We start from the raw sequence: 27,553 nt of genomic DNA, 5'->3' as shown, positions 1-27,553 counted from the left end.
CACTATATAGACTTTCACGGAAGCCAATGAAATAAATCAAATTTAGATGTGACGTTAAAACTCTATAGTTATACTCATTGATACACCAATCATAGTTAATACTAGACTATAGAGTTTTGACGTCATATCCGATGTATGTATAATAGTGGTGTGACTGCGTGCCGCGTGGTGCATTAGCTCAGACTATAGATCAGTGATTTTATTATTTGATTGGCTATACTTTGGCTTTTAACCGAAGCTGTAGCCAATCACATCACTCAACTGTTTTCTGGGCTGAATGTGAATGCACTCATTGCAGGTATTTTCTGTGGTTGTGTTCAGATTTAAATGCCAATAGTAAAAGTCTATATTTTACGTGACGCATCTTACAGAGTCTCATTACCGATTCTGCTGCCAATGGTATGAAATAGAACACAGCTAGTACAGTTGCAGTTGTGCATTGCAGTGCAGTGTGCATTCACTATATCACCACCACTAGACAGTTGCAAAGTTGCATTGCACTTTTAGCTTTTACTACCGCCAAGGGCGCCAAGGCAAACAGTATGTTCCCGAACGCAGCCATGAATGACTTCTAATAACAAATATACCACGACGGCACGACGTTGTCGACGTTGAAAGACGGACAAAACCAGACAGACCTAGCCATGCAAAAGAGCGACTGATATTGTGCCGATATGTCTAACATTTATGCAATAGTAGATACGCACACATTTAGTTGTATATATAGTATACTACCTCCTTTTTTATACCCTCCCCTTATGTGCTTTTAATTTTTGGTGTTTAGTTGTCAAATAGAAGGATAGTGATACAAATATGCAAATATCTTTCTATATGTTTGTCCAAGTGTATGTAGTAGTAGTAGTATTAATACCAGCATTCAAGCTGTGCATATTAGCTATTGCTGGTTTAGGAGTTACAAGACGTATACGATTGAAAACCGATTTAAAATTATGAAATAAAAGGTACTGTGTGCATTGCCGATACTGGTGCTATAATAGCACCGATGAACGTCAATGGTATTTTTCTTTTTTTCACCCGTATATTCAACTTTCAGGCGCTGGATTTTATGAACGACCGGTTGCTGATGGTTATCGAGGAATTTTTTATTAGGTTTGTCAAAAACTCTCGAAGTCGTAGGCTTCCCTTAAACACGCTTATATGATTGTAAACTCCAATTTTTATAAAACATGAAAACATGAAAAGCAGTTTCAAAAGGGAAAAGGTAGGTGATGCAAAAAAAAAACATATTTCTCTTAGTCACAATAATAATTATTATTTCACAAAAATAAGTACTTTGTGTTTTATCTTAGGACAACTGTGGTAAAGAATCTGTTTCGGAGAGATTTAGATTGGATACTTTCCAGATATCAGAAACAAAGGAGAATAAAGCTCCAGATTCTTTGGGTTTACACAGCTTGGATGATATTTTAAGTCAATATCCCGTGCAGCCTCATCCATTTTCATTTATTACTGCACTGAAGCATAAAGCTGCATTGAAACACCACACTGGCTTGATGGATAATGAAGACATTCCTGGTTTTGGTGAAAAGCATGTCCATGCTAACAGAATGTCTTTGCTGGAGTTTGACCATCTCTCAAAGAACATTGTACCGGAGGTAAACAAGAGCGATATTAGGCAGCAAAAATGTTTGGAAAGGGTACATAGGAAGCTAGACTTTTCATTGTCCGATTTATCATCTAACATTGGTTGTGAAAATGTTGAGCCTCTGAAGGCTCCTAATGTGTCTATATCTTCAGTCTTATCTAAGAAAAAAGACCATGTCAAGGATGGTAATAGAGAGAAAGAGAACTGGTCTAAAAGAGCCAGGAGCGCAGATATGACGCGTTCTATGCGTATGGAAACCCGCCATGAGCTGTACCAAAGGTCAAGAAGTCCAAAGCACGCTAGTAAAGGGGCCACAGATAATATTTCGATCATTCCCTCCGGAAGAGGAAAACACGACGATCGTAATCAAGTTAAGGCTGAACCGTTTGCTTTTAAAACAGCAAAAAAGATAAGCAATAAACGCGTTTACGAGGCATCACCCGATAAACCGAATAGGCTTCCGAAAGAGAGTTCAATGGAATCTAGAAGAAAAGCGGATAGCGTAGAGTTACCTGCTGGACGCACTTTCAGGCTAGGAGATAGATTATCGATGAAGGAAAGCTCCATGAGTACAACATCTGAGAGCGACAACCGACGAGAAGAAGATCCGTTTCAAATTATGAAATGTACGAATGACAATATTTTGCTTAATGTGGATAATAGACAAGTTAAACCACAGACACACCCAATGAGCCATTCCGTCGGTTCGGCGCCATTTACTGCTGGAGAACCATTTAGAAGGTCTATTGATAAAGTAAAGACTGTTAGTAAGACAGAAATACCGCGGCACAACGAATTTGACTTATCTGACGATAGCAAGGTTTGCTTATCCAAATTCAAATCTTGCTCGGGGACTCAATCGGACAATGGTACGGAGAATTTTGAATCCATAGCAAGTGCACCTTCGGATGATACTGGTACAAGTAATAACAAAGTCGATGGTCCATTCTCATCAAACGATTTATTGGAAGACACGTTTCCACAAACGTTGTACGATCCAAGAAGAATTTCTTTCAGAGAAGACCACAGTCACGTGATTCAAGATGAATTTTATGATTTAGCCACGCCGGATATGAATCTTGTATTTCGTAATAAAAAGATTAGGCATAACGCTCAAAGTGCTAAATCTGATAATGAAGACTGTAAATCTGGATATAAAACTAGTACGCATAATGATCAAATCCAACAAAGCATGTCACTGGTGAGTTGATGTTTCATGAAATACTTTACAACCTATAGCAAATTACTCGTTAAAATACATTTTTATCTATTTGTTGAAACAGGTGCATCCAACAGCGTTGCATATGCAGTTTCAAGCAGAGTTACATCTGTTGGATTCTTTCAACGAATCACTCAGGCAAGTAATGGACGTTGAAAAATGCTTGTATAGCGTAAAGCGAAAGAAGAACGATGATCAGATCGAAGACCCAGATCAATCGATGAACGAGTCTTCTTCAGCGAGGGTACCGGAACGCACGAAATTTGATCGTACAGTGAATAACGATCAAAGGATGAGTCAGGAGACATCGAAGCTTGCTCACGATTCTACCAAAGTTGTAGAAGTACAAACCCAAACTGTAAATGATATTGCAACGCAAACAGATGCACAATCTGGACTTAATATATCAGAGAGATATAAGAAGGAGAAGGATAATGGTGATGACGTTGGTGATTGCGACGACGATGATAACGAGGACGACGAGGTTGGGAAGGAGGAGCGAATGGATTTACCCATTGCAACGAACATTCATAATTCTTCAATGGGTGTACATCAGCTCTCGCTCAAATCGATCGATCAAGTTGAAGATTTGGATAGGATTGATGATGTCTCGTTTCCTAGCAAAGTGAGAACAATGTCTGAAATAAGCCTACACGAAACCACATCATCCATTAAGACGGAGACTGGTACAGAAATTAGTATCTCTACCAGAGACTTGACATACTCTTTTAATCAGTATTTAGATTTAGAGGTGAGTAAACGAGTTCAATTCTCAATTAAAATTTATATAAATATTTTCGAAAATATTTTAATCTTTCTTTCTCTTTTTATCTATTTCTCATTGCGAGCAGATAGCACAATTAATAAAAGACGAAAAGCAGAGATACGATAAAATAGAAATGTTATTCAAATCACGTGAAAAAACATTGAATGATCGAACGAAAAAGTTAGTGAAATTGGAAGAGCAAAAGAGAGCATTGAGGGATACCGGACAAGACAGTCGAATAAGCTCGGTTAAGAAGAAGCAAAGAGCTCTGCTTTTAAAGTTGCAACAGGAAAAGGATGAGATGAACAGGTAAAAACTTATCCAGCTTTAACATTCAGTTGATATAGATCGTATTAATAATAAAACAAAAAATAAAAACCAATCATTATTACGTTGCTTTTAGGTTGAAAGAGTTGCACAAGATTGCAAGCCAAGAGCGTAAGCTGATGTTGCAAAAACAAAGAAATATGTTCAATCCACAAATGTCGACGAAAAATATACTGACGAAATTAAAAAGAAGCGCTGATAGCCAATCCCCTCGGAGATTATCCGGGCCAATGAAGGGCTACGATATACGAAGCAATAGCTCTATGAGCTCTCTGATCGACTCTGATAAATCCCAACAAGAATCGTCACAGATTCAGCATTGGGAGAACGATGTGCAATCTGAGAAAAAAGTTTACGCGCGGACTAACAGATGCACCAACCTTCCCGAAGAAGCCTATACCTCTTTATCAAGGTGTGACGATTCCTACGAGGGAGTGGGTGATAGAAAAAAAATGGAGGATGAATATCGTCGTCGACTGGAATTGCACAAAGACGTTACTGCTAGTTACGAGTTAAGAACTCACAAGTTTGAGGAGAAAATGCCGAAACACGATAACTATAAATTAAAATCGCAACAGTTTGATTATTTTCAGACACAAAAGTCAGGAGATGTGGAGTGCATGAAATCAGAATCCGATACCTTAGTGGAGAAGCTGAAGAGACGAGCCGAGCTATTCGAGAAAGCGGATAAAGACATAAGGACGTTAATGAATACGACCAAAGAATCGGACCTAGGATGCGTTCCTGATATATTAGGAGACGCTGGTTCGGTAGCGACGAGCACTACGAATTATCGCTTGCCGGTGAAGACGGACAAGCCTCCTAAGATTTCTAGCGAGACCGTGTCGGCGAACCTGAAATCATTGAAAAGGCCCGACAGGTCGGTCGATGAAGGGACGAGGATCGAGCATGGAAAGAGATCGCAGCTAAGTACCAGACGTAAGAGCTCCAAATGCCACACACAAAGGCCTAAATCATCCTCCGACATGCTTATAGAAAATACTTTAAAAGCTGAAACAAGCTCCTCTCGTGTATCGGGAGAGCTGATTAGACACAACAATAGGGGAACAAAAGTAGAAAAAGAATTTATTCATTCCCAACGGAATTGCGAACGAGCTTTTGTGAATGGGGTTGATTTTAACGATAGTCAAAATTCCCTTAGGGCTTTGATAAAGCACTCCAACTCGGTGCAAGAGAAAAATTCACAATTGTTTAATGACGTGATGAATCAGGTCGAGGCTAAAGAGAATGCCCTCAGGACCAACGTACCTGGAGGAGCAAGGGTATTGCCAACTTTGGGAAGAATGTCGATTAAATCTGACGCTTCGGATGACAGTGAGATCTATTGTTCCAAATCAGTAGTCGTTAGACCGCACAATTCCGTGCTTAAGACATCTAGAAAGCTCGAGCAGTAAGTGGATTTGATCCTTTAATATTGCCCAGTTGTTAAATTAATAATACTCCATTCCGTGTTATTTTTATTTCCATCTTCTTGAATAATCACATTTAACAATAATAAATCTTCAAGATTCTAGTTACGTTTCACATACACCAAGTACAAACCCCGTGTACTCATTCGCTACTATACATACGTGCTCTCTCTCTAAGAATAAACCTATAAAGCCTTAGGTAAAAATAGAATCTCTTTCGTACACGGTTAGCTCCGTCCTCGTAGCTCGAACGCGTAATGTATTGAATTCTGTCGAATTTTCCCTATTTGAAGTAGCAGTGATAAAACTGGGCAGTATTAACGAGTATTGTGTTGTCATCTAAAAACTCATTTTCTTTCTCTCTGTATTAGAATCCTGAGCGCGCGAGAAGCAGCTCTCGCGACTCGCAAAAATTGCGTGGAGGAATGGATGGCATGGCATGCGCGGTTAAGAGCCGAAGAGGACCGTGTGATGGAGATGGAACGAGCTGCACTAAGGCTCGTCGATGCAACTTCCAACGTTTTATCTTATCACGGTAAGGATTTTTTGGTAGTCATCCTGTTGCTTTTATTAGTGGTAACAATGATATTAAAATTGACTCTAATGCAAATTTCATTTAGACACCACAATTTCATCGGACACGAGCGACGTCGAAGGCAGAATCGAATTGTTGACGGAAAAATTGGCGGAGCGCCGTATGGAAATAACGCGCTTACGGAAGGAAAGTCGGCGACAGGCAAAACAAAGATTGAGAACCCTCGAGGCTAATCTGTTGAATAAGATCAAGAGATACGACAGCACGATTAACGAGATGCGAAAAAAGTTGGATTTGCAGAGGGGTATCTTGAAAGATAGCGAGAAGTTGGCAATAGAATGTAGATCTGTTGCAGATTCAAAAACACCGGAGCTTCCATGCACAAGTGATGATCTGTTGCTGCAACGCTCTAGATCAGAGTCAGATTTGCTTCATACGTCGCCGTTACGTCGAAAAGCTACCCTAAGGAGGAGTCAGGAAGATTCTATCGTCGAGAGGGATGGGGATAGAGAATTGGATCCAGTTTCGTCAAAGCATGTCAAAAGTTCATCGTTGATCGACCAAAGATTCTTTTCCCCTGAATCGCAAGTTTCGAAGTCCTTGACAAAGTCTTTCGGAACTGAGCCATCAGCGGCTGTATTGGTACCACGGTCGAGCCTGCTGGTATCTAGGAATGAAGAAAATGATTCGAGCAGCAATCCAAGGGTAGATGTTACTCGTGTTGCGAGCTCTGCTGCTGCGAACAACTACCACTTAACGATGAAGGATGATAATCAATTGGACAGGAATAATGTGGTTGACAATGAGGCGTTGGGAGAGGGAATGCAAGATTTTTGCAAGAAATTAGATTATTTGCAATTCAACAATCAAAACCTTAACGATGATATTAGCTCATTGGAGGGTGAAATTAAAGCGCTTTCCGAAATTATGCAACGTTTGAGTAAGAAGCCTGATGATTCGAGAATATCTAATACGAGCCTGGTATTCGATAAAACCACTGCACGTGTAAAAACTAGTGAGAAGCATTTATCCGAAGATCGATTATCAGAGCTCGCAAGGAGTAAGGATGAAGGGACTATTAGTAACATGGTTTCGGATAGTGTGAGCGACAAAGTAGATACCGACGATATACGATTGTCGAAACATGAAAGAAACGAGGAAATTTCGACGGACATAATTTCGGAAGAAATATCTCTAACAAAATCTAATCAAGAAATGGATTACGAAGCCAGGAGTAAGGAAATACTTAATGAAATAGAGAAATCCATAATTTCAGAGCATGTGAAAGATACGAGCACTGCTTTAGAAAAAAGCATTCAAACTTTGCACAAGGAAAATGAAGAACTGTCGAACGATTTAATTTCTTTAGAGAGTGATATAAAGTCAATTTCTGAAATAATATTGCAAGTCGCCAAGAATAAACGTGATTCAATCGTTTTGGAAGAAGATGAAGGGGAATGCAATATTGTTTCAGAAATATCGCGAGCCACTGAGGCGATCTCGAGCGAATTATCTGATTCCCTAAGTAAAAATGAAGATGCAAAATCTATGTCAGCGATAGACACAGATCGACCAGCAGATATTGCTGATAATTTTATAACTACGGAAATTAGTGTAAATACGCAAGAAGAGGACATACGTACCGATCTACGATCTTCCAATTTCTCGAGAAACAACGTAGTTACAGAGGTATCGAAGGAATCCTCCCCAGGAAATATTAACGAATCACAGGATACGGATGTAATCCAGACTGAACCACAGGCAAGCATCGTATACAACGAAAGTCCTAGTGAGCTTGATAATAATTCCGAAAATGGTATTGTGTCGAAGAGTCATAACATCGACGAGGAATACGTCGATGATGAGAATGATGACTGGACTATATCAGATTCTTTTGAATTGAAGAAAATGAATTACAGCGAAGCTGTAGAGTCAGCAGGAGAAAAATCAAACGAATGTCAATCGTATACGTCGGTGAACGAGGAAAATGAACAAATGTCGAACGACAAGCATGAATCAAAGGTGGACAATGAAACTGGAATACAAGATAAAAAAGTTAATATATCTATCGATGTGGAAGATGTCTCTATGTTTATCCCAAAAGGGGAATCTACTAATATCGATATTCTTGAAATGGAGGCTGAAGATAATAATAACGCGAGTACAAAGAGCAACGAAGGTAATAATACAATAGGTAAAATTTCTATCTCTGAAGCTCAGACACTGGATGACATTGATAATAACGTCAAGAGTAATACCGTAGCAAGCTTTGATAATGTTAACACCATAAGCGAATCAATAGGTTTAGCGATTGCTACCCCAAATGTCGATGAACAGGATGAGAAGAGAGAATTGTCACTAGTCGATAATAATGAGGTAAATACAGAATCGCAACAATTCAGTATGATGATTAATCGTTCCAAATTACCTGAAGAAATTAATGAAGCTCCAGAAGAGAGTTCAATTGCCACGGAATTATCAACAGAGCCAGTTACAAGCGAATTGGGAGCTGTGAATAGTCAAGAGAACTTATCGCATCCTCCAACCCAGGTCAGCGATGATTTGACTGATGAAAATGCAATGGTAAATGAATCCAACAGTCCAAAGCCTATTGGTTTGCAGAATGACTTACCGATTGTTGCTGAACAGGAACCTGTGGTTGAATCTGAGGAGAACAAGAGCGAATGTCAGGATTTGGATCAGCAAGATAGAAACTCCAAGTCTCCCTTGGTCAGGACAGAAAAGCCTTTTGATATCTTAAGAGATCCAGATTATGAGGATATATCCGAGGAAAGTATGGAGGTGTACGAAATTCTGGATAAGGATGAATTAGAAAAATTGAAACGATTGAAAAAGACAAATACAATGCTGGAAAAGTACGAAGCTGTAGAGAAGTCGGATCATGTATTGAGAATATTAGATGGTCTCTCACAGAGATCTTCCGATCCTTCAGCAGTGATCCCTTCGCACCAGGAGGCTAAGGAATATGAATCCAACGATTTCGTGGAATTACAAGCCTCTTCGGGTATGCAGTCGAACGTGCCTTCTTCTGAATTGAATAAGCAAAACTTAGCGGATTACGAAAATTTGTTAGCATCTGAAAAGCAGGATTATCAATCGGATCTCTCGCAGTTGGTGGTGAGAGAGCGAAAACGACAGGGTGTAACCGAATCTATTGCGGGCGGAGCTGGTACTCCGATAAACTCGCCCGACCTTGAGATCAATTCTTCCAATATTCCATGTAATTTAAGGAAATTAGATAATCAGACAGCGGACGGTGATCGTATGGCCTTGAATAATGTATCCGATGTTAATAACGAGTTAAAGAATGATTTTCATCTGATATCCTTATCAACTATGTCCGAGGGAGAGTTGGAGGCTAGAATTGAAAAATTAAATGGTGAGTTTTTCTAATTAATTTCTTTTTGTTTAATAAGAGTTTTAAGTTTGTGTATATATTAGTATATAATAAATTTATTAAATGCAGCGTCCATGAAGCAACCTGGTTCAGAGGAACAGCAGCAACAGCCTAGTTTGAAAACACAATTGCTCTTAGAGCAGCTACAAATAGCTCTAAAGGTAAGTGTATACTAGAAATGAGGGTGATTGATTGATAATTAATACTACTTTATTTAATCGACAGATAAAGCGACTGGAAGGTTTAGAATGGTCATACTACATTAGGGAAATACCAAATAAACCACCTCCACCGTATACACCACCTGTAAATGGACGAAAGAGCTCAGCATCGCTCGCTGTGCTCTCTCCACCACCAGCTGTTGTTCCATCCAGCATCGAAGAGCTGACAGCCTTTACTGACAAGGCGACTGTTATAATCTTTCAAGAAAAGCTCAATGGGAAAGACATTATGAGTTTGGAAGCACCATCTGAAATTCTTGAATTGACCAAAGACAATAGCGAGACTGCGAAGAAGGATAGAAGGATATACAACACTTTCCTCTTCGGTCTTTGTAAAGAAATCATCAGTGAGGTGTATAGATCGGAATATGAAATTCCTGGGCCTAGCTGGACGAAGCCAAATGTGAAAACTAAACCTGCTATTAAAATTCCAAATACTCTGGAGGAATTAAACGAGTACGTTGCCAAGGAGGTAGCTACGTTGTTTGGCTTTAAAACTAAACTGCAACGAGAAAATATGGTAATGCGCTGGAGTAGAAAGCGCAGAGATAGGGTTGACGAGCTGTTAGCGAGGGAAGCGCAAGCAGAGGAAGACGAATGGACAAAATTTCATTACGACGAGCTTTCAGTGAAAAATGGATTGACCGTAGCTATACTGGATACACTCTTAGTGGAAACTACTAACGTGATTAAAATTGCCTTTGCGAAAAAGAGGGAAATTTCTGCTTAGCGACTACCACTCGACTGTTGTACAATTATAGAATTTTGGATAGTTGCTGCCTTATCAATGAGAAATATAATATATAGTTACCTTTTTCTTATAACTTTCCTTAAAATGTTTAATTGGTTAGTCTCGAATTAAGAATGCAAATGGATGCGCGTTTTATAATTTTACACTGTGTATTAGGACCAAAAGGTTTGTCAAGTAGCGATGAAATAGACTGATGTACAGTGATAAGTCTGTACTATGTATGTGTGTATATCGACGCTAATAAAGGTGTGACACAAATACTCGCGCATTTACGATTTACCAATAAGATATTATTTGATGAATCAGCGATGCTTCAACAAAATCACATTATAGCTCTGTGCATTCTTTACACTACCTGGCAAGCTTACTGGATAAGCAGAAGCATGGTCTAACAATGGATGTTTTCACCGAACATTTTAAATCGGATTAGGGTTAGCATTTCATTAATAGAAATTGTTGGATTTAGTGTTACCAGACCGAATAGCATATACATGTGAGCAGTGATGGAAGATGCAAGGATTTTAGGGTTCAACGCTGCCACAGCTTTGCTCCCACTACTGTTTAGAGGTGTATTTACACACAGATAGCTTTGACTTATCCATGTTAAACGTCTCTCCTTTGAGCCCAAGAGTTCATTCCTCACTGAGATAGGCTACCTCACTCGCTCACTCTTTCTCTCTCTCTCTCTCTCTCTCTATCTCCGCACTCTAGTGCGATTGTTAGGTATAAAAAGGTGCATTTCTTAGTTTTATTTATAAGAAGTTTCTTAAATAAAATTTCTAGAAAATATATTTGCACAATCGAACTAAAAAAAAAACAATTCTACACACTTAATAGGAGCCAAAATATTTCAATGTACCCTTTTTGCGCCTTTAAAATTGGCGACGTTATCATAACTCTTAGGAGCTAGAATATTTGAAACTTCAATTCTTCAGGATAAATGTTTAACAATGTAAAAAATTCAGAAGCGTTAGATTTAATATTTTTATTTTCCGTCTTTCGTGCTAATCTGGTTGAATGATAAAATCAAATAACCCAAATCATACGCTGTATACATTTAATTTATAGCCAACTGATAGTTCATACGAAATTAATGTATAATCTTGCAAATACTGAAAGTGGGTTTATCGTAAAATGAGACTTGTGTGAAAAAAATAATTCTTCGGACAGGATTATGCATTGTGAAATGTAGGGCTCATGTTAAAATGTTTTATTTGCTCACAGTTCCTGTTTTATACAAAACATCTAACAATCACAGATGCTGTCTATCGACACGCTCGAATCTGTCGTAAGATGACAGCATAAAGATAAACTCTCTCTCTCTCTCTCTCTCTCTCTCTCTCTCTCTCTCTCTCTCTCTCTCTCTCTGTATATATATTATGTTGCACGCTAAATACTGATTGAAACGAATTCCGATTTTTATGACGTTAACATGTTTCGTGCTAGAAGCAAAATCAGGCAAACTTGGCATGCGTTTCAAAAGCAGAGCTGCTTTAATTATTTTCCGTTGGTCAATCCTGTTACTCGGCCCTATAACGTACATTATAAGTTGATATCTTTTTTTAGAAATGTATTTGTACAAAATTTAAGATGTACATCCGAAGCGACACACCACTGACTATCCGTCAGAAGCAGCGATGAAACTGATGGCGCTATAATTATGCTACTGTAACACGCAACCTGTTAACGACTGCATGTACACACGCGTAATAATTTACAGTGCAGTATCAGATTTTCCGAATAGTGCTTTCTGTCGATGTGAGTGATTACTTTTAATAATAATTATAATTACGTGTTATCGATAACGATATTGCGCTATTCTTCGGCCGCGGGACGGTGACTCGTTATGCGGATAGGCCATTAAAAGCGAAATTCCTTTCTCAGCATCGAGTTTTTCTGTATGTAAAAAAAGCGATACGCAAATTTCTTTCTCTCTCTCTCTCTCTCTCTCTTCCTCTTTCTCTCTTTACTACGTCCACACTGTCTGGCGAACGATAAAGAAGAAGAAGAGGAACAACAACAACAAGAACAACTCGTTCTCCTATAACAATAACATTTTAGGGAAATTAATCCCCATAGTCTCCCGGACGTATTATAAACAACTTTACAAAAGTTCTTGAAAGACTGCGAGGGTTTCCTGGAACCTCCCTCCCACGTTTAATCTCTGTCCTTCGTATCTGAGGTCGTATTTCGCCGTTTGCTCGTTGTTTCGATTTGGGCAAATTATGTAAAAGAAGAGGAATTAGTCGAGCGACCGAGATCTAGGAAAACAAGTGGTGGAAGCGTGGAAAAAGTGTGCAGGATCGATTTTGTATCTGTACAATAAATTTATATTATATACATATAGCGTATAGTATAGAATAGAAGATGGGGGAAGGGGAATGAATCGTAATGGAGGTTAAAGAGGGACAAAGCGGTGGTTGTTGGTTGGTACCGGACTTCCTTCGAGCGTGCGAGGCCCGACCGGAAGTCCCTGATGAGGTTTATAGATATTCATCAGCTATATTAGCCTAGCTTGACTATAGATGAAAATATATCGAAGGTCGATGGTACTTTGCGTATCTAGGAGAGAATAGTGAAAGTATTCTGCTGGTGCAGCAAGCCACGCTGGAGTCAAGGTTGTGCGTCGCCACACCGACGCGTCCTCTTCGTGGTCCTACGCACGCGTTCAGCATCAGCAGCAGCAGCAGTACGATTGCGGATTTACTTGAGATAATAAGCCTATTAGTAGCATAGACGCGAGAAGCGTTATTAAGGATTCATTCTGCGCATCTCCATAGCAGCAATGTCATCGACGGATATTAATTTCTCTATGGGAATGCAGGAGAGTTCTCCACCGACGCAAGATTGGGGCTGCTGCCATCTTGCCTCCCTCTCGGCTTCTTTGGCCTTGACCTCGGCCTCTCTGGCTCGTCGTTCTTTCAACTTCAAAGAGAAAATTGCTACGGACCGTGCACGCTTCATCAGACTTTGTTTAACCCTAGTCTTTTTAGCCTCTCGATCCTCCTTCGAGGGCTTCTCCTCCTCCTGGCTGGATATCGTCTTGCTGGAATCAGACAGACCACCGGAATCTTTGTCCTTTTCCGGTAAATGACACTCTCTTGGTCTCTCCCTCTGCAGCTCGTGATGACTGTTTCTGGAATGATGAAGAGACTGATGTTGTTGAGGTTGTTGCTGCTGTTGTTGCTGTTGCTGCTGACGTCCAAATTGCTTTTCCATCCTATCTCGTTCCTTCTCCTTATCAGGTGAGAAGCGGAATTTATTGAATTCCGGTATCACCCAAGGAGGAGCGGACCTGAAGAGAAATGTTCTTTTTAATACGGCTGGTTACACTTTGCAAACACGTGGAGAAGATTCCATCAACGAATTTACACGGGACTCTAAATCTTCTACGTTGAAATTTTCTCGCCGTTAGGAATTAATTTATGCGAAATTTCATACTTGAGTAAATCGCTTTCCGAGGATGCAGCGAGGTCCTTGGGAGCTAAGCAGTCGGTAGACCTTCGAAGATTCAGGTCCTCTGTAGCGGCAGGTGTTAGGAGTACGCCAGCACTGGAAGGGCTGATCTCGGAGTCGCTGGACTTTCTGGTTCCTTGTTCAAGGCCGAGTCGTCTGACCCAGTCAACGCCACCGTGAGGACCGATGGTCAAGTGGTGTCTGTAACTATCTGACGCAGCTTCGGAGGCCGCTTCCGGTTCGTTCAGCAGCCAGTCCTTCGATCTTCTTCCTGCGATTTCGAGTAATTTCAGAAAGTAGTTGATGAAGAGTCTATCGCTGATGTACGATATCCTAATTGGCTCGTTGAGTCCCTTTAATAATTACCTCGTTCTCCACCTGGAATGGAGCACCTTGGTGCGTTCCTTATGTCCTTGGAGCTACCCATCAGACCGGCGTGTTCCGTCAAGAAGAGGGTCGATCTGCTCGCATCGGTGTAGGAGATGGCCGTAGGCGTTTGTTCGGCGATTCTTGGGATGTTCGAGCTGGAAGCCACAGCCGCAGGAGTCGCCGGACAACTGGGTGTCCTGCTGCCCGCTGTCGGCGTTTCCGCTCTGCTCGGCGCAATTTCCGCTCGGCCCAGCGCCATAAAGTTCTTCTCGTCGGATTCTCCGTCTGCTGCACTCACCGCGAATCTCCCTGAGTTGGAGCGATATTATTTGCAAAGGGGAAACGAGCGGAGCAGTGGCGCGTTGCAGTAGAAAATTTTCTGCGCGGTTTAATTATAATAATTGTATATATCTATATATATAGATTTTAAAATCGAACCGATCTTGCTCGTGCCACCGATCCGCTAATATAGGATATGTTGCTAAGTTGTGGTGACTCGCAGCTGCATATATATGTGTAAGGGACCGTGCATGCACGATGTCGCAAGATTTTGGGGACTTATGGGACTGATAAAACTAACAGGACTAACAGGAAAACACAAAATTTACCTATGACTGTCGCAGCAGACTGAAGAGACTCCGGGGATGGAGTGGAGGACAATCTTCTAACCGCTTCCCTCCTGAGGAACTCGACCTTGGCCATCTCCGTGGCGACCCAGTGAGGAATATCCGGTATAGCTCTTATTATGACGAATCTTATAGCCAACATTATGTGTTCAAGGGCGACTATCAACAGTATCGTCTGCGTCGCCGACATTTCCGGAAACATCCGCTGGACTTGACCGCTCAAACCGATCAGCGCGCAGTTCACCAAAATGGCCACCAGACCCATTGCTTCCATAGCGTTCTATAATCACGCAGGCATGTACCTCGATCTCTACCTATACCTATATATACACCTTTTTATAATAATAACAATTAAGTTGCTTACTTGCCAAGTGCCGATATTGGAGACCCGTCTTCCGAACGGTCGCTGCAGCACGAAACACAACTTGAATGCATCCCCTCGCAACTCGAGGAGATTTCCTAGTAAAGCTGCCATGGCCGCTAGTGGGAAAGCCGATGAAAAGAGACAGACGTATCCAAGCTGAGAGAGCATCTCCAAATGTTCCGAGAAGGCTCCGTCGTACTAACAGTTTGATCGAAAATATATACTTTATTAGCTATATATATATATATATATCATTCATATTGAATATAAATCATCGTATATTTTATACTATATATATTCTTTAATAAATATATTTTATTGGTGAACGCAGGCAAAAGAAGCATAAATCAGGGCGAGTTCATGTACTAATTACTGAAGAATGTCAATGTCTTAATACGATAATCAAAGAATAACGCTGATGTACAGAGGTTAAATCGAGTCGAGTCAGTCGAGTAGGGAGATTCGGGATGAGAATTGATTCAAGTATAGATACGTTGGACCTACCTTCTTCGCAGCTACCTGCATGCGTGTGTCAGTGTTCGTCGTGCGTGCAGGATGGAATCGGTGCAGGTGATCGGAAAAGAAAGAAACGATGAAAAAATCAGTGTAAAAAAAGGCCATAATTGCATGCGAACAGAGAGGAGAAGATCCGACTCCACTTCCGGAATGCGGAGGATATATTGGTATATACATATATATATATATAACATGGCGAGGTGAAGTGTGCGGCTGAGCCATAAAAATGCGGAGAGACAGAGAGGTTGAGTGGGGGGGATGGATCGGATCGAAATCTAGATCAGACCTTGAACGTAATGTCACTAAGAAGAGAATTAGTTGGTTGTCCTACTCTGTAGAGAGAACTCTCCAGCTCGGCTTGGCTGACGTTCCTCTGCTTCTGTCCAGCGGTCTTCGTCAGGGTCTCATCAGCTGCGTCCTCCGATCGTCGCTCTTCGTCCTTGCCGACCGCAAGGTCATTGTCCCCTAGCTGACCGGGTGGTAACCTTGCCTCGCTGGGACTAAGAGCACCGAACAGCTCGAAACTGAGTCTGGCCAATCGAAGTTGTTCTATGAGGTAGGGGACTGCTGATTCCTTCAAGTTCCCTATTACTTGACGAGCTATCAACAGTGCTGCCAATTGCTGAAATAGTCAAGGTCATTGTTGTATAATTATTTGATTTAATGTTTATGTAAATCGGTGGATTTACTGGAATATTAATTTGTTTGTATGGACACTCACCTCGGTCAACCTCTCTTGATCCTGAAGATAGAAAGCGATGTAGAAGAGCGAGAGGAAGGAGTTTACGAACTGAAACTGAGTGTCGAAAATAAGAAAGTTAAAAATCTCTTTCTTCAAGATTGTGTATATTTATATCAACAGCATTATTGATCGATTGAAGCTATGCCACAGACGAGTGAGATTAATTTCCATGCATATATAGTATATATATATATATATATACTATATATATAGCGACAGAGAAAGCTTCTACAATGATACATCGCAAAGCTTCGATATACTGCAAGTCCACCTGCAAATTTTTCATACAGCTGATAAAATGTTTGCCAGGTGAACTTTTCTTCCTACGTTAGAATATTATTAAATGATGTGGAAGAGGCGCGTAAAATAGCCCACACACACACACACACACACACACACACACACAGACGTAATATATAATACAGAGATAGAGAGAGAAAGAGAGAGAAAGCTCATCTTATTACCAGTGCCACCTTGTAGATCAGATGATTCTCGTACTCTGTGTCTAGTCGATAGTTTTCTGCGTCCAGCACATACATACAAGAATTACAGATACTATAAATGGAATGAGCCTGGGAAAATTATCCTTTCATAAAAGATTGATTTCATTCAATGCCTGCAAAAGTAATCTCTATAACACGAAAGGTATATAATACTTGCAAGCTCTGAAATAAGATTGGAAAGAGTGCAATTATAAAAATTGCTTTGTTTCGTCTATAAAAAAAGTGAACGAAATAAACTATGGATCGATGACAGAGATATAAGAGATTATCTTCTGGTTGGTTTTCGAAGGAAATATCTATATAGTGTGTGTGTAAGAGAGAGAAAGATAGATAGATGGATAGAAAGAGAGAGAGAGAGAGAGAGATATATATATATATATAGAGTTGGTGTGGTCGCGCAACGAAGCATACCTACCCATGTCATTGAGGAGCACAGCGACCTTGAAATATGCCTCGTCCATCAGGGCTATCACCACAGCCAGTAGCACTTTTGGTACGTAACTCAAACAAAATCCGTAACCCGAGGATTCCAAGCCCTTGTCCCACCAATCCTGAAGATTTATAATTATAAATTCATTCATTAGTTAGGAATAATATTGCATAAAATATAGAAGATTTTTTTTGTTTAAAATTCAGCAAGACCAACCTGTATCTGGAAGCTCAGAATCATCACGATGAATACGAAGAGCAAACAAACAGCTATGACAGGAACTGTGACGAAATACCGAAAGACGTTCCGCCGCCATCTTGGATAGGTTGGTTCTAATCTCCCGGTGACCGCTGATATTTCCAAAGTTCCCTGCGCGTGTTTTTTTCATTTGGTTCTTTCATTTACGATCGAGTCGACGGAGAAATATTGGTGTTGGATCGAAGCAAATTTGTAATGCGTATATATATCATGGAAAAAGTGATATTTTCGAAATTATTCAGCCTGGATAGACGCAACCGAAGAAAGGAATAAATTTTTTTTTCGATAGACGAGAATTTCGTGAAATATTCTACGGAGAGGTATTTAATTGGAGTTGTAACCATAAAAACCTGTCTATCGCGATAGTTCATTAATAAACCTCGTTTCTCTGGATAAAAACTTTAATTTACTTTACTACCATCTATTAATTCTTGCGACTATTCATTTTTTATCCAAACCTTATTACACTTGTTAGTTATTTGATAAAGAAAATATTTTATGATGTCAATTAAAGATTATTATTCTATAGTAACGTTGTTTATACGTTCTTTTTTATAGAAAGAATAAACGTTTGTACAACCTTGCAATTAACAAGAAAATCAGTCAAGGTCGTTTTCAAGGTGAATAATTTGAAAAAAATCATAAAAACTAAATGCACGTATATAGGATATAAGGGAGGGGGGGGGGGGGGTGAGTTTACCGTGAAGAGAGGTCTAGGCTCCACTAGGAGATCGTCCCTCTGGTCGAGGGTTCCCCATCTGTAAGCCAACTCCGCACCCCTCCTCTTCCACGTCTCGAGATAAACCGTCGCCCAGATGACGTTGAATATGGAGAAAAGCACGTATGCCACATCCTCCATCGCCTGGTTCCTACCGATGATGCCCACCTGCGTTGGAATATGCATTGAAATTTGTTTACGAAAAACCTCGAAAAGCATATATATAGATCGTTGAACGAAGTGCATATAATATATATATATATATATACACCCACCCAGTATATGGCACCCACTGCAGCTGGAACTATCAAGGCGGTGGTGTAGTGTCCGAGCCACGCAAAGTACATGGTGATTTTCACCCCGAAATATTGACAGATATCGTCGAGGGGTTGAGGCTTGAGAAAGGCGCGCACCCAGCTTCTCTGAAGTTTCTCCAAGGCGGGCAATTCGTGAAGGGGGAAGACCTGTGTGTCGGTGCAGAGGAGCAGGAGAGATATTCAGTCAGCTGGAAAGTTTTACTATACGCGCTGACAGGTGGTATATATACCTAGGTAGGTATTATATATATATATATATATATACAGGGTCAACCTGAGTCGGATAATTCGTATCAAGAGGTGGAAGTCCAGTCGAAGTACTGTAGCTGAGACTGAATCGTGATTGACTTCAGAGAGAGAGAGAGAGAGAGAGAGAGATAGCGATACTTAAATTATTTTTCTGTCACGCCCTGTAGTGTCTTTTTTTGAAACCTGAATTGACAAAATTTATTGGCTGATCATTGCCTGTCGCTCACTTTTGTTAGTTTCCCTCTCTCTCCGTAGTCAATTACACCCTTAGCCCCCACCACCGTGCTTCGAGCACGAAGCTCCGCCCCTTTTCAAGATTTATCCAACAAACCCTGTATATATACACACATAATAGAGAAATTCCGTACTTGGGAAATAATACCGGTGGAAAGGCATTTGGGGATGATGGCTTGGCCCTCGACGAGTTTCAGACCTGGAAGGCTGTGAAGATCCTGCGCTCCAGCCCTGAGGGTGTGTAGAAGATGAAGAACCAGGGATTGTCTCTCCTGAGTGCTGAAGAACCTCGCCTCGTCGTCGCTCCCCTTGAAACAGCTCCTCTCCGAGCAAACGAACTCTTTCAGTCCACCCCCGAATTCAACGCGAAGTTCCTTTGGCAGGTGAACCTCTTCAGCTGCCTTCAGCAATCTTCAGAAAATTTATATATATATATATATATATATATATATATATCTACTGCACAATTTTCATTAATTTTCTTTTTTCTCATGAAATCAAAGAAATGGCCCATGCGCTAGCTGCAGCCTGTAATGTCCGTATGTATACATTGTCTATATATACAGACCGAGCAATGCGAGAGCGAGTAACCTCGCCTAGTTTTGCTACAGCGATCGATGAAATCCTTGCGAAATTCCGTGGCCAGCTTGGCAGCGATCGATTTCTTTCTTTCGAGAGAGAAATAACCTAGCTACATACCTAACACACTTTGCTTGATAAAAATACAACTTTTATTATCGCTATGTACCATTACCCCATTTAAGGTTTAATTAAATATATATAACACTACATCTCGACTCAATCTCGTTAGCCTCTCGATCTATCGAACGATTTTCTATATACCGTACATTGGAACCCTCGACGAAACAAGATATCGAGTAATATCCATAAATGAGTGTTCATTGAGACAATTAATCCCATTGTTCGAGTCCAAGCATCGATCTTGCACTACTTTTATGGAGCCAACAAAAAGAGTCTATTATTCGATAGAAATTGCTTCATTAATAACCAATCGATATAACGTTAAATGTAGTAAGAACAATCATATTTATCGTTCCTATTAACACAGATAATAAATTATTTATACATTCATTGACTGTAAAAAAACAAAACAGAATTATAATAATTACCACGTTCTATCGAATTACACTATTCTCTATAAAACTATGAATGTATACAAAACATCAATTATCCAGTTTTTAAAATTAATCAACGTAGCCTCTGTTTAATTACACAATATATGCTACTTCATTACAGCAATTAAACGATTTGCCAAATAATTGCAAGTCATTAGTAGAATTCAAGAGCAAAGCATAATTAATATAGGAACGCAGCCCTGTTAATCAATATCATCAACGATATTTTCTTGAATGTGTTCTTATACGTATATATATATATAAGAGTTTTACACAGTGAAAGGTGCCGTCAAGTAGAATCCGTAGCTGTCCGATGAAGCGTGCTGTCTAACGTGGACGACGAGACCAGGTGTGCCAGAGCGAAGTCTCCCCAAAAGCCACATCAATGTCTCGTCGCTCGCCCCACTCGGGAACATCATCACTACGTCGCATTCCTGTCGGATCAATCAACATCGTTTCTCTCCTTAATCGTTATATCTAACCATCTAAGTATATATATATATATATATAGATACACAATAAAGCAATAGACGAGTCGAAGCGAGAAAATAAAAAGCAAGTGCATGATCGTGGATGAAATTGCTTTAGCTATTGGCATTTCACTCTGACTCGCTTGATCGATAATGCGAAGGTTCGGAGATGCACTATAAATTTTACTTATCGAGAAAACAAAGTGCAGCTAAGGGCAACCATTGAATTCACAGATGAACTTTGACCTTTTACATGTACCTTACCGAAGAACTTATCAGAGCAATATGGCACTCGATCAGAGGGTGGGTATAAATTCGAATAATTCGCTAGGAAGGATCGTGGGATCCTTGGCTGAGACCCTGAAGAGGAGAGTCAACTTTGCTCGAGTATCGTCGGTGGAGTTCGGTGTTGAACTTTGGGACTCTGTGGATTTATCGTGGAAGCGTACTTTTGATGGAAAGTAAAATAAAATTTTTTTCTCCTGTCTGTATAACGATGATGATGCTGTAGGAAGGTTCGTTACTAAGGTGGGGTGAGCTGAGTTTATAATGAGAGAGATTAAAGCTGGTCGTACACCACCATATACGTATATATATTTAGGTATACTGTATGTGTGGGTTCTGCAGCAGGCCACTTACAGTGGCCCAGAATAAAGGACGCAAGAATTAAAACACTCGTGTCACCGAGATAACATTTACAACGAACCAATGCATGCTACGTAACGATCCTCTTTGTCATTTCATAGAACAATATAGCGTAACGACGATGAGAAATTTCTAACGATGAAATTGACTCGTATAAAAATTCTTTTAGCTGCTGACCAAACTTTTAAAGTTGTAACAAGTTTTTCCTGAATTAATTTTACGAACGGTGCTCCTATACTGGAGACTTGGGGATCGTGTAAAAAACTACAAATTTACAACGAACGAACGCATACGATGTAACGATCCTCTTGGTCATTCATTCGATAGAACAATGTAGCGTAAAGACGATGAGAAATTTCTAACGATGAAATTGACTCGTATAATAATTCTTTTAGCTGCTGACCAAACTTTCAAACTTGTAACAAGTTTTTCTTGAATTAATTTTACGAACGGTGCTCCTGTAATGGAGAATGGAGGATCGTGTAAAAAATTGTAGTGGTAGAATGGAAAAAATGATGCTGATAAGTGGATAGCCTTATCGGAAATAGTAGGTCGAATGTGGCGCACTATCCGCAAAGGGAATAGTTGAGAAATCAGAGAATATATATACATATATATATATATATATATGTATATAACATATTAACAATGCTACTTCGCGATGTTCTACTATATGATTTGGATCACAGCCAGACAGCAGGCCATCCAGGTCATCCAGACAGACGCGCAGAGGCGCGCATGCAGCCTGGTTCTGGAATTGGGAATAATCAGGACTACTTGGGACTACTCTGGACTATTCGGGACATTGTCACAGAATCTACTCCACTGCAATCCAAACTACTCATAATCAGAAGGAAAACTCGTGTCAAAAATCATCAAAAAATCATTAAATTTTCTCTGCTCAATTCAATCAAGATCTTCCAATCTAAAAATCATTCCATTTTACTTGCTCTACTAAGACAAAAGAGAGTCTTTCCCCATTTTCTCTCTCTTCACATATATATGTATACAACAGATGCGAATAATATACAATTAGCAAGTATACTCTTCAGGAGATTTAGCAAGGGCGATAACATTGAAGAGTAGGTCGTGCACGAAGAGAATAATTTTACCGTTTTTAACGGGTCAACATCGGAGGATCTTTGTTTGGGGCTGCAGTGAAACGAGCGAAGGGACTGAGATATCGAGTGCTCTTCCCATTATTTTTCCACTTTTCCGATCAGTGACCCAGCTCATAAATTTTCTCTCGCGAGCCTCGCGAGCGTACTACGTATACTACATCGTTGGCACTCGCGGCGCGTTGTTGGCGATCAGCTTGAAAATCGATAGGAGGAAGAGAGGCGTCGGCGTCGGCGTCGGCGTCGTGGTCGGTCGTCGGTCGTCGCTCGTTTAATAATGGAAGAGAAGAAAACGAGTCTGCTAATGCTGGATGAGTGTCCATATATGTCCGCATGACGGAGTCTGATACCTGTCCGTACATCAGCTGATGCGGTAGACTGCGATAAAACTATGTAGAACCATCCTCGTGCTTGGCAGAATTGCACAATTACACTATGTTGCAATTATCGCACTCGCCACATGCACTCGTTGCTCTTAAGAGCAGCTCTTCGGATGGTAAACTTTGATAAAGTGCATAGAGACAAATTATGTTGTGTTTGTAGGAGGAATCCATGAGGTATAAACTAGATCGATCGAATTTTAATAAAAATTTCACGAGCTCGCATAAACTTTGCTTAAAATTTCATGGATTTCTATGTGCAACTTTGCGGCTCGAGGCTATCTTGAAGAAAATATAGCGATTTCTTGTAGTATTCTTTCGGTTCTTGGATCGATTGGAAATTTTCTAGTTTTTAATTATTTGGGGTATAACAATGTATGCATGTGTATGTATAGTATAAGTAGTGTGGCATTTAAATTGTTGTGAAACGATGACAGTCGAGTTGTAACAATGTGGCGTTGTGAAAAAGAAATTTAAATAAATGTTGCTGAACTTCGAGCGAGATGCAAGAAGATACTGTGTTATTGGTTTAACTTTGGGAAGAGAGCTGATGATGCACGTTTGAAGGTCGCCTTGAATTTTTGTAATTGTGCAACCTATTTTTTTATTTCTTTGTCTTTTAGATGACCTCGAGAGCTTTCCAAAGCATCTTTTCATTTGTTATAATTCATCCACAGTCGTTTAAAGTAGGGCTCGGAAATTTTTGCACTTTTTAACTACTTGTCATATACTATATAGTCACTAATAGGTGTTCCAAATTACTGACAACAGCAAGCAGCTGAAAAGTGAAACAATTTTCGAGCCCTCATTTAAAGGGTATCTCAGTCTGAATGTATATATATATATATATATATATATAAGGGCCGATGAACAACCATGATTCTATAGTACACGTATCTACCATCCTCATAAATTTATTTTTCTTCATTAATAATAATTTTTCATCTTGGATGGGAGGAGCTAAAGAGTTGAAATTCTTTTCACAATTAAGTCAATGGGGTTAATTATTTTTATCGATGCAATGATTGCTACTGAATGAATTCTGCTGAAAAAACCGCGAGTACTCATGCAAAATCGAGAAAACTAATACATATGTAGAATAGTAAAACTATATGTAAGACAAACCTGAGTTGGAACCTTTTGAATCCACAGGCGGCGTGGGGTCATCAGGTGGCCAGTACATGGTATTTTTCGTCTCAATAAACGGGATGCTGAAAACACAACAGAAAGTATATATATGTGTATACCACTAAATATATATAGCATAAAAAAAATAATAATTGCTTTAAATAGTCATATAAAACTTATAATTAAGCTCTCTAATCATTGAATCCCTCTTCGGTTGATTAGTGTGGGTATACATATATAGAAGTACTTTAGCGATAATTGCTGGCACGTAAATGCAGATGAGAGATTTGCTGGGTACGTCAAGGTTTCCCTGGAGACTCTGTACGAGAACGCAACCCTAACGGTATAGAAAAGTGCAACGCGAGTATTTTGATTTTAATTAAATGCCCAGCTATATTAAAGCATCAACTGACTCATAGAATTATCTCTGATGCACAGAATGGTGTAATTTATAAAATCTCGTAAACTAACCTAGCTTTAATTTTAACTAATGTATATATATACTGATTTAATTAAGCTATACAATGAATTTATTCCAAAACAACTCTATCATTACTATTCCAATTTATGTACACGTATATTGTATTCCAAATACTCAACAAATTTTAATCCTTGTCTTGGATGTTTGAATTAACGAGTGAAAAATATTAAATATTCTCATAAAATATTTTCATTTTCATAATTTTAAAGGTATGATTCGTAGTAGATAGAAAAATTCTGATTTACACTATGCATTAACCCACACACACTCGGGGATTTTCTTTAACGAAAGAACTGGGTCCATATGGAGGAGAGTTAGGAGAGTGCAGAGAGGAAGGGGGGGGGTGCTTTCATTTGGAATCCCGATGGATGAATCCTCTACTCAGCTACCTGATGGAAGTTGGAAGTTGTAGTTGAGGGAGGTCAGGAAAGAGGGATGAATTACGTCACACTGTCCACAATATACAAGGTGAGTCAAAAATAAAAGATAACTCCTGAATTTCCAGAAAAAATTCTTCACATTTAACGTGTTCCATGTGTAGACCTTGTGGTTTGAATAATGCAAGAAGAAAGGATGAAATGTAAAAGGAAATTTAAGCTGGATGCTGGACGATTATCAGTCGATACAGTTTTATCGTTCCTCTTGACATTGACATGCTGATGTGTACCTATTATCTTCTTCGAGATTCGGCCATCGATAAAGTCAATGATTAATTGAATGGTGAAGGATTATTTGCATCTTGGCCCAGATTCCAGTTTTAATCGTACTAGACCGGTATATTCCCACGACTTTTATCATAATTGATTAATTTCCGGTAAGATCGGGATCGTTGTCAGTATTTCGCAATCATTTTCTCATCTTTTTTGCTCTTCGTGTATAAGACCCAGGGAAATTGGTTCGTTAAACAAATATTTTAAGAAAATAAAGCTGAAGAGAGAAATGAGGAAAGAAAAACAGAGTGGATTTGAGTATATAGAGAACAAGTAGTTTAAATATCTGTTATCCTGAAGAGTTAATGGTTTACGGTTGAAAAAATTTAATTTGGAGTATTTGAATACAGAATTCGTAGGATCTTGTTGATTAATGGGAGGTCCAAGCGATTTACTGATGAATTTTAGGAAACTCCTTTTCTCCATTGTCTACATTGAAATAAACTGCATACTCTCGTTGCATGATTTTTCAAACAAAATACCTTTGAAGATGAGGTCAATTTACGAGTTCTTCAGGGTTCGAAGGATCGCTTCGAGTCGAGTAATAAGGCGTCGCGTAAAGTCACACTGAAAATCATCCTCGTAGAAATTTATCTATACCACGAGTATCATTTCTAGAATACATTGCACACAGCAGACACATCACATAATACACTTAATCGAGTGACATAATCGACTGACGAGATTAATGAACAATAAAGATATTTGCTTCGATATCCTAACATTCGATGACTCCGTTTCCAACGAAAGAAAAAAACTTATTTTTATCCTGGATACACAATAATTTTCCTAGTAGAAAAGTCATGAAGAGTTTTTAGAATATTATCATTAAAAAAATGCACGAGTAAAATTCTCATAATTTCACTATTATTCGAAAAAAAATCTTTAAAATCGCATTACTGGAATTTCCGATTGATCCAAATGATCATCGATCTAATGATTCAGTGATCATCACTTTAATTAGAATCCAAAATAATTATTACACTCCCATACTTTCTATAATCGACAAGTGTAAACGCACAGGAAATAAGAACGAAGATAAAAAAAGTGTAAAATAAGATTTGAGATCGAAAGGAGTGAAAGTGCATGAAAATTTCATGAAAGTATGAGACGAGAAAAATTACAGGTTTGGTGGGGATAGGTACGTGGTAGTAAGAGCGACTCACCCTTATCGAGGGTTTCTTTGGCCGCGTGGATGACCTTCCTACGTCGAATTCCATCGCCAGTGAGGAGGTTGCTCATGGTGGATGTTGTGGTGGTATCTTCTTTCTCATCGCCTGCACTGTTATTAGCACAATTAGCCGATGCACGTTCCTCGAGGTTCTTGATGAAGGACCCCTCGCCGCCTGGCATCTCTTCTACCAATTCGCAAGGACCAACGTCCTTAAACGAGAACTCTTTCACCTCTACCGGACTGAACTGAACTGGACTCAACTACGACTATACTCGGTACAGTCCCTCTCTCGCTCGCGCTCTTACCGAGTTACGAAGCGTAGCTATATGTCTATATAGCGTCGTACTACCCCTACCCTTACTATCCCATTTCCCTCCCGCACCTCTCCCCCCTATCCATGGCGCCTGCCCTGGCCTGCATTACCCACGCAAACGCAGTCCACGTTTCTTCCAATCCCGTCATTCCCATCATTCCTGCTTTTCCCGCCATTCCTGCTATTCCTGCTGCACATGCCATCACGTTCTCCTTGTTGAGGATTTCTTTAAATTTTCTGTGTTACTTCGTGTATTTTGCACGTCCGATCTTGAGGAAGTGCCGAGTCATCGGTGACACATCCGGTGGAAGGTATATTTTCCTGATGGAGTAGGGTGTAATGCGCTCTTCAGGGTTTTCGTTATAGGCCAAGGGACCAGCGCCATCTCTACATTTTTAGCTCTGCGGGAGGTACCGGCCATCGTTGCCGATCGATTTTCCCGTGGAGCTTCCCGGATTCCCCCCTCCCTTTATTCCCCTGCTCTTATCACTTTCTCTTACTCTCTCCTTGAATTTTCCCAATTCCTGGCTATCGAGATAACAACCGCATTCTCCTTCTTCTACGCAATAACATAACCCAGTTATGTGGTACTTAATTAGTAGAGATCGTCATTCTTCGAATGTCCGTATTGTACGTCATGCGGAATTCTTGATGTAGAAACTGGTTGAAATACCACTTGTAGTTTATGTAGGAATTTCTTATTGACTCAATGATGATCTATGTTTGGTTTGGTATGAGTCATGCGGTCATGGGGCAACAACATAGGGTCATGGGGAATCGAGAATCGTATGGTGTGTTGTACTAGTAGTGGAGGGGCAGGTCTGGGACGATAATGCAGCAGCAAATGCAGCAATGCTGATTTAGCCACTGGATCGGTCATCGCATGACCTTAATTCATGGCCGACAATTGATCTAACACTTGGTTAAAATTTTTTAAATTTTA

General features: G+C 39.9%; 2 protein-coding genes across 3 annotated transcripts; one reads left to right on the top strand and one right to left on the bottom strand.

The window, feature by feature from the left end:
* The first annotated feature begins 576 nt into the window (after positions 1–576).
* Positions 577–10,533, top strand: LOC136777543 (centrosome-associated protein 350-like). Its single transcript, XM_066733912.1, has 11 exons — positions 577–962; positions 1,055–1,289; positions 1,327–2,807; positions 2,890–3,576; positions 3,677–3,900; positions 3,995–5,048; positions 5,094–5,329; positions 5,720–5,883; positions 5,969–9,283; positions 9,371–9,462; positions 9,527–10,533. Exons 2-11 carry the CDS (start codon positions 1,196–1,198, stop codon positions 10,250–10,252), a joined length of 8,073 nt encoding a protein of 2,690 aa, XP_066590009.1. The 5' UTR covers positions 577–962; positions 1,055–1,195; the 3' UTR covers positions 10,253–10,533.
* A 935-nt stretch (positions 10,534–11,468) lies between these two features.
* Positions 11,469–26,577, bottom strand: wwk (white walker). Of its 2 annotated transcripts, none has more exons than XM_066733910.1 (16): positions 26,290–26,577; positions 23,930–24,015; positions 20,465–20,625; positions 19,190–19,466; positions 18,531–18,719; positions 18,238–18,423; positions 17,496–17,648; positions 17,265–17,400; positions 16,811–16,866; positions 16,326–16,400; positions 15,891–16,226; positions 15,089–15,286; positions 14,707–15,004; positions 14,096–14,407; positions 13,715–14,000; positions 11,469–13,568 (listed from the first exon to the last, which is right to left on the bottom strand). In XM_066733910.1, the coding sequence occupies exons 1-16, from the start codon at positions 26,474–26,476 to the stop codon at positions 13,025–13,027; spliced, it is 3,480 nt and encodes a 1,159-aa protein (XP_066590007.1). In that variant the 5' UTR covers positions 26,477–26,577; the 3' UTR covers positions 11,469–13,024. The 2 variants fall into 2 exon arrangements, with proteins under 2 accessions (XP_066590007.1, XP_066590008.1); XM_066733911.1 differs by having other exon boundaries at positions 15,936–16,226.
* Between the last annotated feature and the right edge of the window lie 976 nt (positions 26,578–27,553).

Source organism: Prorops nasuta, unplaced genomic scaffold (genome assembly GCF_024137725.1).
Source record: "Prorops nasuta isolate Cenicafe-Biocafe unplaced genomic scaffold, Cenicafe_Pnas_1.2 PNAS00011, whole genome shotgun sequence".
Lineage (NCBI taxonomy): Eukaryota > Metazoa > Arthropoda > Insecta > Hymenoptera > Bethylidae > Prorops > Prorops nasuta.
Note: the sequence above shows the minus strand (reverse complement) of the source record. Positions and strands in the feature narration are given on the sequence as shown.

Bases quoted from the DNA above. Each gene is read 5' to 3' on its own strand.
- wwk (XM_066733910.1), bottom strand. From the start codon at position 26,476: ATGCCAGGCGGCGAGGGGTCCTTCATCAAGAACCTCGAGGAACGTGCA. The intron at 18,424-18,530 runs GTGGGTGTATAT...ATTCCAACGCAG, and splicing joins CAGTGGGTGCCATATACTGG to GTGGGCATCATCGGTAGGAA. The intron at 13,569-13,714 runs GTATGAAATTTC...ATTTCTCTTCAG, and splicing joins TCGGAAAGCGATTTACTCAA to GTCCGCTCCTCCTTGGGTGA.
- LOC136777543 (XM_066733912.1), top strand. From the start codon at position 1,196: ATGAAAAGCAGTTTCAAAAGGGAAAAGGTAGGTGATGCAAAAAAAAAA. The intron at 2,808-2,889 runs GTGAGTTGATGT...TTGTTGAAACAG, and splicing joins TCCAACAAAGCATGTCACTG to GTGCATCCAACAGCGTTGCA. The intron at 5,330-5,719 runs GTAAGTGGATTT...TCTCTGTATTAG, and splicing joins ACATCTAGAAAGCTCGAGCA to AATCCTGAGCGCGCGAGAAG.